The 12,825-nt window shown below is 38.2% G+C and overlaps 1 protein-coding gene and 1 pseudogene across 25 annotated transcripts in view; one reads left to right on the top strand and one right to left on the bottom strand.

Moving 5' to 3' along the window:
• Positions 1 to 12,825, top strand: part of LOC139359089 (uncharacterized) — a 672,031-nt gene that overhangs the window by 397,526 nt on the left and 261,680 nt on the right. For all 25 annotated transcript variants that reach the window (XR_011614728.1, XR_011614729.1, XR_011614724.1 and 22 more), the window contains one exon: positions 12,563 to 12,613. Coding sequence is in view for 16 of the 25 variants with exons in the window: in XM_071081236.1 (XP_070937337.1) it covers positions 12,563 to 12,613 (51 nt within the window). In the remaining 9 variants the exon portion in view is untranslated. The remainder of the gene's footprint in view (positions 1 to 12,562; positions 12,614 to 12,825) is intronic.
• LOC105481749 (serine/threonine-protein kinase RIO3 pseudogene) lies at positions 8,228 to 9,906 on the bottom strand (annotated as a pseudogene).

Genomic DNA, 12,825 nt, shown 5'->3' on the forward strand with positions numbered 1-12,825 from the left:
CGGGTAGGCGTGGTGGTAAAGCCTGCAATCCCAGCACTTTGGGAGGCTGAGGTGGAAGGATGGCTTGAGCCCACAGGTTCAAATTCGTCCTGGGCAACATAGTGAGATCCTTTCTCTACAAAAAGTTTAAAAAATTAGCTAGGCATGATGCACATGCCTGTAGCTCCAGCTACTTGGGAGGCTGAGATGGGAGAATTGCTGGAGCTTGGGAGTTAGAGGCTGCAGTGATTTGTGATCCCATCACTGCACTCCAGGCTGGGTGACACAGTGAGACCCTGTGTCAAAAAAAAATTCAATATGAGTGCTATCTTGGCACAGCTGGATAGAATTATCTACCTAAACACTCAGCCAAAACTAATAGTTAGCTTTGCTAAGGTCAGATGATTTCATTGTTCTTTTCGGGAGTTTTTTTGTTTAGTTGCATGTACCACTTTAGATTGACAACCTAGTACCATTTTTCCTGAGCTCTTTTAAAACAGTTTTTTAAGTTGAAAACCACAAACTAATAGAAAATCAACTCCCCAACAAAACTGACAAACTGACAATAACATCATCTTATGGAATCAATGGAATCATCTTTCCTCCTGCTGTGATCTGGATATCTGCATCCCTCCAAAATAATATGCTAAAATGCTAACTCCCAAGATGATGGTTTGGAGGTGGGGCCTCTGGGAGGTGATTTCTCATGCCTAGGTTAATGCCCTTATAAAGTAGACACAGGAAGCCCATTAATCAAGAGGACAACACAATAAAAAGGTAATATCTATGAGAAAGTGAGCCTTTGCCAGACACCTAATCCACTGGTAGCTTGATCTTGAACTTCCCAGCCTCTGGAACTGTGAGAAATTAATTCCTATTTTTTATAAGATACCCAGATTAAGATAGTTTGTTATAAGAGTTCGAACCAACTAAGACACCTTCCTTACTTAAACAACATGTCTTACAAGGTCTAATACAAATAGGAGACATAGGAAGCTCTGTCTTGAATGGAAATGATCTGACTTATACAATTTAGTGTTAGAGGGAAAAGAATGAGTTTCCTAGCTTCTTATCTGAGGTGGGGGAGGTAGAACACAAGGATGGAGGTAAAGGTCCAGGATGGGTCAAGCTTTGGAAGGAGTTTAGTTCTAACAACTTTTAGGTACAGGTGGGCATCTGAGACTAACTGTGCTATCCAGTGGCAGAACACAAAGAGGAAACTAAAATAAGATCCTGTACTTTAGTCAGACCAGAAGTCTCAAGCTCCCAAACTACAGTTACCAAATGATGCAAGGCAATGGGTTAACCAGGTAGGCAGGTGGGACACATGAGAAGAAACTGTGTCGGAAGCTTCTGAAGGAAGTCTTCAGTTATTGAGCAAACTATAGGTCATTATATACTGAGCAGAGTGATTCAGAAACATTTAACAAGTTGGACCACAGCAGCCACTTCCTTCTTCAACCAGGAGGAAGCTGCTAATATATTTCCCACTAAGTGTATTAGTGAGCCAAGCTCAAGTTCAAATATATAAAGCCCCAGGGTTGAATGGCAGTAAATTATTCCAAGAATATATAATAGAAATACAACTCATAGGCAATACCTTTTATTCTTCATGCTACTCTCTTGCACAGCATCACAATTTGATCTTACAATCACTCTGCATCATGTGCAGTCCAATGGAACCCAATTTACTGATATAAAAAGAGAATCAGTGTTGGTGACTTGTCCATAGTGCCCCAAGTAGGAAGGGGCAGAATTGAACTAGAATTTAAGGCTTGTAACAGCTGGCTGAGCCTTTTCCCCTCTATTCCAGGCCTCAGCACACTGTATCTGTAAAGGGCCATTGTTATGGGATGAATTGTGCCTCAACCCCTGCTAATTCATATGTTGAATTCCTAACCCCTACTATTTCAGGATGTGACCTTATTTAGAGATAGAGTCTTTACAGAAGTAAGTTAAAAATGAGGTCATTGGGAAGGGTCCTCATTCTATATGACTGGTGTCCTCCTAAGAAAAAGGAAATGTGGACTTAGGCAGAGAAGGGAGACAATGTGAAGATACAGGGAGAAGATGGCCATCTACAAGCCAATGAGAGAGGCCTGGAACATATCCTTCTCTTCCAGCCCTCAGAAGGAATCAACCCTGGCAACACCTTGATCTCAGACTTCTAGGCTCCAGAACTGTGAGACAATAAATTTCTGTTGTTTAAGCCACCCAGCCTGTGGTGCTTTGTTGCAGTAGACCTAGCAAACGAATAAGGCCATAAAGTAAACATCTTTGGCTTTATGGACCATAAGGTCTTTTCACAATTATTCAACTTTGCTGTTACAGCACAAAAGCGGCCATAAACAATATGTAAATGACAGGGTAGAGATATGTTCCAATAAAACTTTATTTACAAAAACAACCAGTGTAGGCTGCAGTTTGTCACTGCTCTTCTGCACTTTGTTGCCCTGAAAATGGATGCTTAGAAGGTTTTGAATGGCCAAATGTAGGCCCAGAGGCACATGGTAATGAATGAATTTGACTGGAAATCCGCAAAACTGAAAACAACAATGGCAACAATGATCTTCAGATTGTTCTCAGTCCCCCTTGGGAATTACTTTCTACCTGGTTTGTAGCGACTGCCAAACTTTATATGCAGGCACATTATTGTGGGTTAAAGATGGCTACTTTATTTTATTTTTTTGGCTACTCTTCCCATCCAACAGGTGGAATCTATTTACTTCCCCTTAAATTGAGGGTGGACTTGTGATTTGTTTTGACCACTATGAATGCCACAGAAGTAAAACTATGCCAGTACCAGGCCTAAGCCTTAAGAGACCTGGAACTTCTTCATTCACTCTCTTGGAGCTCTTATAAAGAGATCCAGCTACCCTTCTGGAAAGACTGCATAGAAACAGGGAGAGAGCTGTCCAACAGGTCCCTACATATTCCAGCCATCCCAGCTGAGGCATCAGACTGTTCTTGCAGGCTCAGCTGAGCTTCCACTGAATATAGCCTCTTCTTTTTTCCTGCTTCCACTCTACTAGGAAAATGTAACCTCTTGAGTGCCCCAGCTGATGCCACATGGGAACAATCCATTCCTACCCAGCCTGTCTAAGTTGCAGAACCACGTGCAAAATCGTGATTGTTGTTTCAAGGTACTAAATTTGGATAGTTTGTTATACAGTGATAGGTATCTGACATAGACAGCACGCTGCCCTCCAGTTACCCAGGATATCTACTCTTAGCCCATCATAAGCTTCCCTGATCAAGTAGCATTTAGTGTTCCTAATGCCTTGTGTCCAAGCGTTCTTGGACTTACCATCAAGACTCACATACCTTGAGGAAATTTCAGACATTATAGTAACTGGCTGGGGTGGGAACAAAGAGGACTGTGGGGTAAAGACCTGTATATTAGACCTTACATCCTTGACCTAAATGCCCTACTGAGGTTACAAGACATTTTTGGCAGAAATGTGGTAAGGAGAAATATTCTTAACCTAAAGCACAGTATCAAATTATCCTCACCATCATCTTACTTTTAGGCGCTACAAAGACATAGCATGAGCATGAAGTTATCCAGTTCATTCTCACTCCAGTTGAGTCATTGGCTCTTTGGCCTTCTGCAGAGGGCACCCTCATATGTCATTTTTTGTAGCCTTTCCTATTTTATCAGTCTAAACTGTGTTCTAAAGTAAATTTTGTAGCTGAACATCACCCATGCTTCTTAAGATGCAGAGTTAGATTATATGCCTCTTATTTAAGTAAGAAAATGGCTGGCCTTTTCTCAAATAGGAGAAACTACGGACTTGAATAATTGACTTGATTCAATGACTGAATCATTTTCTAGAATGACTTGAATTATTTTTCAGAGCTAATGTTTTTGTATGGCTATACTAGAGACTATAGTCAGAGTGACCACTTGGGTAAGACCATTCATTCCTTACCATTGACAGATGACATTTACTACTATCGCTTGTCATCTTCTCCTCAGAAACCACTGATAGAAACTCCCCTAGAAATACATGAAGTCTCATTTGTTCTTGCCATAAAACTATATATATGTATTACATATTCATATGTACTCCTTCAAAATTACTTTTTTACTAAATTATATGTATTTCAGTTACTTCTAATTTATAAAAGGTATGTGTGTAAAAGAAATATATATACATGTATATAATATACATGTTGCAAATAAGAAGTAATTTTGGAAAAAAGAAAGATAGAAATAAAATGAGAAGTTAGGATGAGCTTCTGGGACCCTGACGTTGGCAGACTCTGAGGAGCTTACTGTCTAGATGATTTATCGCTTGCACAAAGGAAATTTCTTCCAAATTCCTGACTCTTTTTCACGCATGCTTATAGGACTACCTAAAATTTTACCAATTAGAGATTCATTAGGGTTAGTTATTATCTGCTAGCTAAAATGTATAGAATTATCAAAGTGTTAATAGGCTATGAGTTCTTCACACATTTGTAAATTGGCACAACAAAATAATACTTAGAATTTGGCTTGCAATTTAACTGACATCATGCATTCCTATGGTTTATATTTTAAATTTTATTCTTCATTATCATCATGTAATTTAAGCAAAGGACTATTACAATTTCTTACCAGACGAATATCAGACACAGGGTTTAATTGTCTTTTTTCTAACTTCAACCCAAGAGTCATCCCACAAATAGATTCTGAAATGTGGTTTCAGGAAAATGAAGTAAATGGTTTCTGGGAGTGAGTCTGGAGAAGAGGATAGGGAATACAGAAGGGAAGTGAAGAACAGCAAGGCCCTGGGTTTGTGGTTGTCAGTGGAGAGGGGTGCCATGCGCCAAGAGAACAGTATAAAAAGTGAAGTGAGAAAACAATTTCAAAACTCTTTCAAATAATCCCTACCATTAGCAATGAGGGGGAAAAGCTCTGTTTTGTCATCCTTCTCCTGTCCTCTCTGAATGACTGGGTCTGCTCTCAGGACATAGGTTGTCGGCCACATTTCAACTATATTAATAGTTGGGTGTATTTTGTGTGGTATCTTAGCAACATGATAGCTATGTGTGTGTGCAGTTGTATTTTTTTAAAGTGGTCTCTTGAAACAACTGCTCTTTAGATTTTCAGAATAAAGTCCATTTTTAAATTCAGAATTCCCTACGTATGTTTCAGCGTTGCTTTCTTGATGTTATGTCTCTAAAGAGAGTGGACCACATCTTAAAAATGGACTCGCTTTAGAAAGAGCATCTTGTGTCCATCAGTTCAATGAACTGGGGGCAGACTGAGGAATTACATCATAAACTCATTTTAAAAATGAATTAAAAAGCAACTTTTTTGACAGGTGACTTTGCAATTCACAGATTTCCTGATACTGCTCTCTAAATCTAAAGCATCCTCATTGTACATGCTCATTAGCATCTATAAATATAAATACTAGAGCATATTTTCAGTAAACTGAGGGAAGATAGTTATAAGCATACCTTGGAGATACTGTGGATTCAGTTTCTGATCACCATAATAAAACAAGTCATATAAATGTTTGGTTTCCTAGTGCATGTAAAACTTATGTTTATACTGTAGTCTTAAATATGCAATAGCGTTATGTCTATAAAAACAATGTACCTACTTGAGTTACAAAATACTTTAAAATGTTAGTGATCATCTGAGCCTTCAGTGAGTCTTAATTTGTTTGCTAGTGGAAGGTCTTATCTCTATGCTGATAGATGCTGACTGATCAGGGTGATAGTTGCTGAAAGTTGGGATGGCTGTGGCAATTTCTCAGAATAAGACAATGAAGTCTGCCACATTGATTGATCTTCGTTTTACGAACAATTTCTGGGTAACATGTGATGCTGTTTGATAGCATTTTACCCACAGTAGAACTTCTTTCAAAATTGGAGTCAATCCTCTCAAATCCTGCCACTGATTTTTCATCTAGGTTTATGGAATATTTTAGTGAGTTCTCATTTTCAACAATGTTCACAGCATCTTCACCAGGAGTACATTCCATCTCAAGAAACCAGTATTTTTGCTTATTAATTAGAAGAAACTCCTTATCCCTTCACGTTTTATCATGGTATTGTAACAATTCAGTCACATCTTCAGGCTCTACTTCTGATTCTAATTCTCTTGCTATTTCAACATCTCCAGTTACTTCCTCCACTGAAGTCTTGAGCCCCTTGGACTCATCCATGAGAATTGAAGTTAACTTCTTCCAAACTCCTATTAAAGTTGATATTTTGACCTCCTCTGATGAACCATGAATGTTCTTAATGGCAGCTAGAATGGTGAATCCTTTCCAAAGGTTTTTCAATTTATTTTGCCCAGATCTGTCAAAGGAATAATTTTCCATGGCAGCAATTACCTTACAAAATATATTTCTTAAATAATACATTTGAAAGTTGAAATGACTCCTTGATCCATGGGAAGCAGAGTGGATGTTCTGTTAGCAGACATAAAGACAACATTAATCTCCTTGTGCATCTCCAGCGAGCTCGTGGGTGGCTAGAAGTCTTTTTCTGAGTAGTAGGTCTCAACAATAGGCTTAGAATATTCATTTAACCTTGCTGTAAAAGGATGTGCTGTCATCTAGGCTTTGTTTTTCCATTTCTAGAGCACAGGCAGGGTAGATTTCGTGTATTTTTTTTTTTATTATTATACTTTAAGTTCTAGGGTACATGTGCACAACATGCAAGTTTGTTACATATGTATACATGTGCCATGTTGGTGTGCTGCATCCATTAACTCATCATTTACATTAGATATATCTCCTAATGCTATCCCTCCCCGCTTCCCCCTCCCCACAATATGCCACGGTATGTGATTTTCCCCTTCCTGTGTCCAAGTGATCTCATTGTTCAATTTCCACCTCTGAGTGAGAACATACGGTGTTTGGTTTTCTGTTCTTGTGACAGTTTGCTGAGAATGATGGTTTCCAGCTGCATCCATGTCCCTACAAAGGACACAAACTCATCCTTTTTTATGGCTGCATAGTATTCTGTGGTGTGTATGTGCCACATTTTCTTAATCCAGTCTGTCACTGATGGACATTTGCGTTGATTCCAAGTCTTTGCTATTGTGAATAGTGCTGCAATAAACATACGTGTGCATTTATAATCCTTTGGGTATATACCCAGGAATGGGATGGCTGGGTCAAATGGTATTTCTAGTTAGATCCTTGAGGAATCACCACACTGTTTTCCACAAGGGTTGAACTAGTTTACAGTCCCACCAACAGTGGAAAAGTGTTCCTATTTCTCCACATCCTCTCCAGCACCTGTTGTTTCCTGACTTTTTAATGATTGCCATTCTAACTGGTGTGAGATGATATCTCGTTGTGGTTTTGATTTGCATTTCTCTGATGGCCAGTGATGATGAGCATTTTTTCATGTGTCTGTTAGCTGTATGCATGTCTTCTTTTGAGAAGTGTCTGTTCATATCCTTTGCCCATGTTTTGATGGGGTTGTTTGTTTTTTTCTTGTAAATTTGTTTGAGTTCTTTGTAGGTTCTGGATATTAGCCCTTTGTCAGATGAGTAGATTGCAAAAATTTTCTCCCATTCTGTAGGTTGCCTGTTCACTCTGATGGTAGTTTCTTTTGCTGTGCAGAAGCTCTTTAGTTTAATTAGATCCCATTTGTCAATTTTGACTTTTGTTGCGGTTGCTTTTGGTGTTTTAGACATGAAGTCCTTACCCATGCCTGTGTCCTGAATGGTATTACCTAGGTTTTCTTCTAGGGTTTTTATGGTTTTAGGTCTAACATTTAAGTCTCTAATCCATCTTGAATTAATTTTTATATAATTTTTAAAGGCCCTGGTACTTCAGAAATCATAAATTACCATTGGCTTTAACTTTAAGTCACTAGCTGCATTTAGCTTCTAATAAAAAAGTCAGTCTGTCCTTTAAAGCTTTGAAGACAGGCATTGACTTCTCTAACTATGAAAGTCCCAGATGGCATTTTTTCCCCAATAGACAGCTATTTCATCTACATGGAAAATCTGTTTTTTAGTGTATCTACATTCATCGACTATCTTAATTAGATCTTCTGGATAATTTGCTATAGCTTCTACATCAGCACTTGCTCCTTCACTTTGCACTTTTTCTTAAAGATAGTGAGATTTTATTTTCTCAATGCTGAGCTAAAAATTCCACACATTTGGCACATGTGTTACAAGGAGGGGGAAAAGCAGAGAAACATCACTGTATAGCTCTCAGGTTTTGGTACTGCAAGTACAACCATAACTTTGTTTGCTATTGGCAACTGGCAATCACCTCTGTGTTTACATTGAAGGCAGTGGGCATTGGTGGTATTCACCATAAAATACTGGTAGGCATGAAGCAGCTTTCTTTCCATTCTTCTGAATGTGATCTTCATTCATTGTCTCCAAAGCTTCTATCTTAGCTAAAAAAAATCCCCTTCATTATCTGCTGAGATGTTTAAAACAGCATTGAAGAGGTCTCATTCATTAATGGCTTTCCTTACTACTCCTTTCTGGAAAAACTGTGAGACATTTTATAGTCATGGAACAATGATTCCAGTCCATTAAGACAAGTTGATTCTCCTGACTGACTGATGTCAAACAACCAGACCTTTCCAGCATGCCAAAGTGTGTTATACTTGTTGAGGTTGATATGAAAAAGTGTACATTCATTACATAACTGCTGCATCAAATGAAGAGTTTGTTAGTAGGTTTCTTTCATTCCTTCACTATTGAGCTTTACTTCTTTTAATTTAGGGGCTGGAACATAATCATGGCCAATAAAAGACATAGTTAAAATGTATTTCTTGTACTCAAGTTGTATAACTGTTGGACAAGGGATTCTAGTTCTCTGCATTCTTGTGAGATTGTGGATTTCGCTTTCTGCCCACATGTGGATAATCTTATGTGGACTTAGTTCACTGAAGTGATCTTTATACCTAAGATCATCTTTAACTTATTGATCATGATTCTTCCACTCTTTAAGGGTTGTTGTAAATACCATGATGGCACATTGTGTAGGTATGACTTTACTATATTCATCCTCCATGCTCTTTCTGTATACATGAAAGACAATGGATTTCTCTCCTGTACTAAAAGTCAGTGACTGTCTCAAACATTCCGGAGTTGACCTTTTCATACATAAAAAAACATGTCTCAGGATCAACTGCATTTTCTTTGGTAGAGTGCTCCTTTTTCTTGTGGAGGAAGGCACTTTGATGTTCTTCTGAATAGGTATGTTGTTTTGAAGCCTCAGAAACTTTGTTTGGTAGTTTTGAATCCATTCTGTCTTCTACCTGAAATGCAGGTGCAAAATTTTCCATTCTTGCTGGATTCTTTCTCCCACATACTACTTCATGATGTTTGGTGGTAATGCCCTTTCATTTTCCAATAAAACCCTTTTTGGGAGTGGGAACTGGTTTTGCTAGTCGGTAGAGATCATCATGAGTATCCTGGCAGTCAGCCTCATCTTCAGAGCTATCACTGTCTTCATCAGGATGGACTTTTCAATAATTTTCAAAGGACATGGAAATTTTTTTTATCTCCATTGAATCTTCTTTTCTTTATGCCTAAGTTGTGCATCATATTCTTTGCCAAATTCCATCTGTAGTATCTGAGCCAACATTAGGTCACTGGAAGTGTCAATGTTTTCTCCAGTAATAAATGGCCTTTTAGCAATAGCTACTTGAGGAAAAGTGACAGTTTCTACCTCTAACTGCAGTTCTTTGACCAACTGTTCACTCATTGTATCAGCCAAAGAACAAGATGTTGTCATTTGAAGGATAGTCCATGGACACTTACTGGGTCCCCCAGCCCACTGCTGGCTTGGGCTTAGGCAATGTTACTCCTGCCAGATTTTTGGGGGAAGAAGTTCAGCAACAAGAACAGAGCAGAGAGGTGGTAGGATGGGAAGCAGGCTCTAGCAAGGAGATAGGTGGAGCCAAGGCAACCAGAGCTGAAGTGACAGATCCCTCTCGCATTTTTATTTAATAAAGATAGCTTCTGTCCCTAAGCTTCAGGAATGAACCTCTGCCAGCTTCAAGCTTTTCTCCTTTGCATCTTCCTCACCTCTCTCAGCCTTCACAGAATAGAAGAGAGTTAGGGCCTTGCTCTGGATGAGGCTTTGGCTTAAGGGGATGTTGGAGCTAGTTTGATCTTCTATCCAGACAACTAAACTTTCTCATATCAGCAATAAAGCTGTCTTGCTTTCTTAACATTTGTATGTTCGCTGGAGTAGCACATTTAATTCCCTCCAAGAACTTTTCCTTTACATTCACAACTTGGCAAACTGTTTAGTGAAAAATATCTAGCTTTTGGCCTATCTTGGCTTTCAATATGTCTTCCTCATTAAGCTTAATTATTTCTAACTTTTGATTTAAAATGAGAGATCAGTGACTCTTCCTTTTACCTGAATACTTATAGGCCATTGTAGAAATTTTAATTTGTCTCATTTCAGTATTGTGTCTTAGGGAATAGGAAGGTGCAAAGAGAAGAAGAGAGATGGTAACAGCCAGTTCGTGGAGGTGTCAAAACACACACGATATTTACCTACTGTTTTTGCCATCTTATGTGGGTGGGGTTCATGATACCCAAGAACAATTATAGTAGTAACATCCAAGATCACTGACCACAGGTCGCCATAATAGATATAATATTAATTTTTAAAGTTTAAAATATTGCAAGAATTACCAAAATTTGACACAAGTGTGCACATGACATTGGAAACATTGGGGCTGATAGACTTGCTCAGTTCAGGGTTGCCACAGTGTCTATGAAGCACAATAAAATGAAGTACAAAAAAATGGAGGTATACCTGTAATTAATGTTCACTGTGTAATCTAAATGGAAATTAAATGTAGGAGTTCACAAGCTAAATACATCTTAGAGACCCTTTAATCCAAGGAGGTAAGAGGAGAGAGACCATCCACTTGGTAACCAGAAAGGTGTATATGTACCTTTATCGTGTTCTTTTTCCACTAGACTCAACTGGGAATAATGTTTAACCGCATGTCTTTTCTTACATGCGTAGTTTGAATAATGGTTATGCAACTGTATGCTACTTGCAGCTCTTGATCTTCATTATCAACATTTAAGTGTTCTTTGGGGGCTGTTTTAAGACATGCTTTAAATTATGGATACTGATGTCACCTCTTTTTCACCCTCTGATTGAAGCTGCAGCCTTCCTTAGATAATAAGATTTTCCAAATTCTAACCTCTAGTTAGATGCAAATCAGAGCTTTTTGGGGGCATGTACCGTGTCTTGTTTTATAGTTAAACAAGTTAAATAGATAATTAGTGTCTTAGTTTGGGACGCTGTAACAAAGTACGATAAACTGGGTCACTTATAAATAGCAGAAATGCATTTCTCACAGACTTGGTGGCTGGAAGTCCAAGATCAGGGTGCCAGCATTCTCAGTTCTGGTGAGGGCCCACTTCTGGGATGTAGACTGCCAGTTTTTCCATTGTAGCTTCACACAGTAGAAATTGATTGAGCTAACTCTATTTCCCTTTTCATAAGAACACTAATTCCATCATAGAGGTTCCACCCTTGTGACCTAGTTACCTCCCAAATGGCTCACCTCCTAATACCATTATGTTGGGGGTTAAGGCTTCAACATACAAATTTGGCAGCAGGGTACATAAACACACAATCCATGATAGTGGAGTAATGGTGAATTCTCCCTGTTTGCATTTAAATGGTTTGTAAAATCCCTCTAGGTGAAATAGCATATTGTATGGAATCACAGGAGGAGATTTTAGCATGTGAGCCACAGTAAGACGGAAAGCACATAGGATTTGTCTTAAGACAGACATGAATTCATTTCCTACCTCTGCAAAACAGGTTCAAGATTCCTGAACCTTCTGAATTCCAACAGAGAAAATCTGGTCCTAAACCAATTGTCTAGTTACATGTTTATCTATAGAATATATATCAACTTGTCTGCTTCAAGAAATTAAATTGGGACAGTTGACATTGATCATCAGCTGCTTTCTATAAATCAGTAAAACAAAATTATTACCTTTTTCTTAAATTCAAAAATTATTTGTATTCTATAGATCTTACTTGTTTTCCTCCAAATTTAGTATTGATTTGTATGATATTGAGCAAATTAAAATGCTAGTCCAGCATATCAAATCTACCTTAGCAAAATTTGACAGATCATCTTTTAATATTGCACTACTCCTGCTTAACAATCCTCAGTATCTCTATTGTCTCATATCTGCATGTGGCCTCTGGGTGAAGGTAGATTAAGGTATAGGGAGAATCCTATTTTCTGGACTTTTATTTCTTTATTTCTGACTCCATCCTACATCAAACCATCAATATGTAAAGTTCTTTGTGACAGTTTTTGAATTATTCCATGTCTGCATTTTGACAGCAGGAATAATGGTTTTAATGACAGATACTCATCTTCCCAGGAAGTAAGAGAAGATGGGAATACAATGTTTCTCTTTACTTTATAAGAGTGTATTGTTATTTGTCATTTATTAACATTGTTTTGACTATTCTCATCATCAATCATTTTTCACGACCAGACTTTATTCTTTGGCAACACATCTCCCATTTTCTGTTGAGGAATCCCCTCTGGGAGATATTTGTTCAGCTACTGAGGGATATTCTGTTTCCTTTTACAGGCAATGACTGCACAGCCTGCAAGAGGCCTGTTTTGGACATTAGTTGTTAATGTAAGTAATAATGATAATGAATTGCCCACTTCAATGTGTTATACATATTTCTAAAAGGGTTGCCTTTTAAAAATAGATAATGAATAGAATAGACTTTGGACAAGTGTGATCTCTGAATGAAAGCATCTTCTTGTTTATTAACAGCCACAGGTGTTCTGAGTCCATGTCTTCCAGGCCAGTGACCCTGATTGTAAAGGTCACTTTACATACTG

Source organism: Macaca nemestrina, chromosome 16 (genome assembly GCF_043159975.1).
Source record: "Macaca nemestrina isolate mMacNem1 chromosome 16, mMacNem.hap1, whole genome shotgun sequence".
In the NCBI taxonomy this organism is placed as follows: domain Eukaryota; kingdom Metazoa; phylum Chordata; class Mammalia; order Primates; family Cercopithecidae; genus Macaca; species Macaca nemestrina.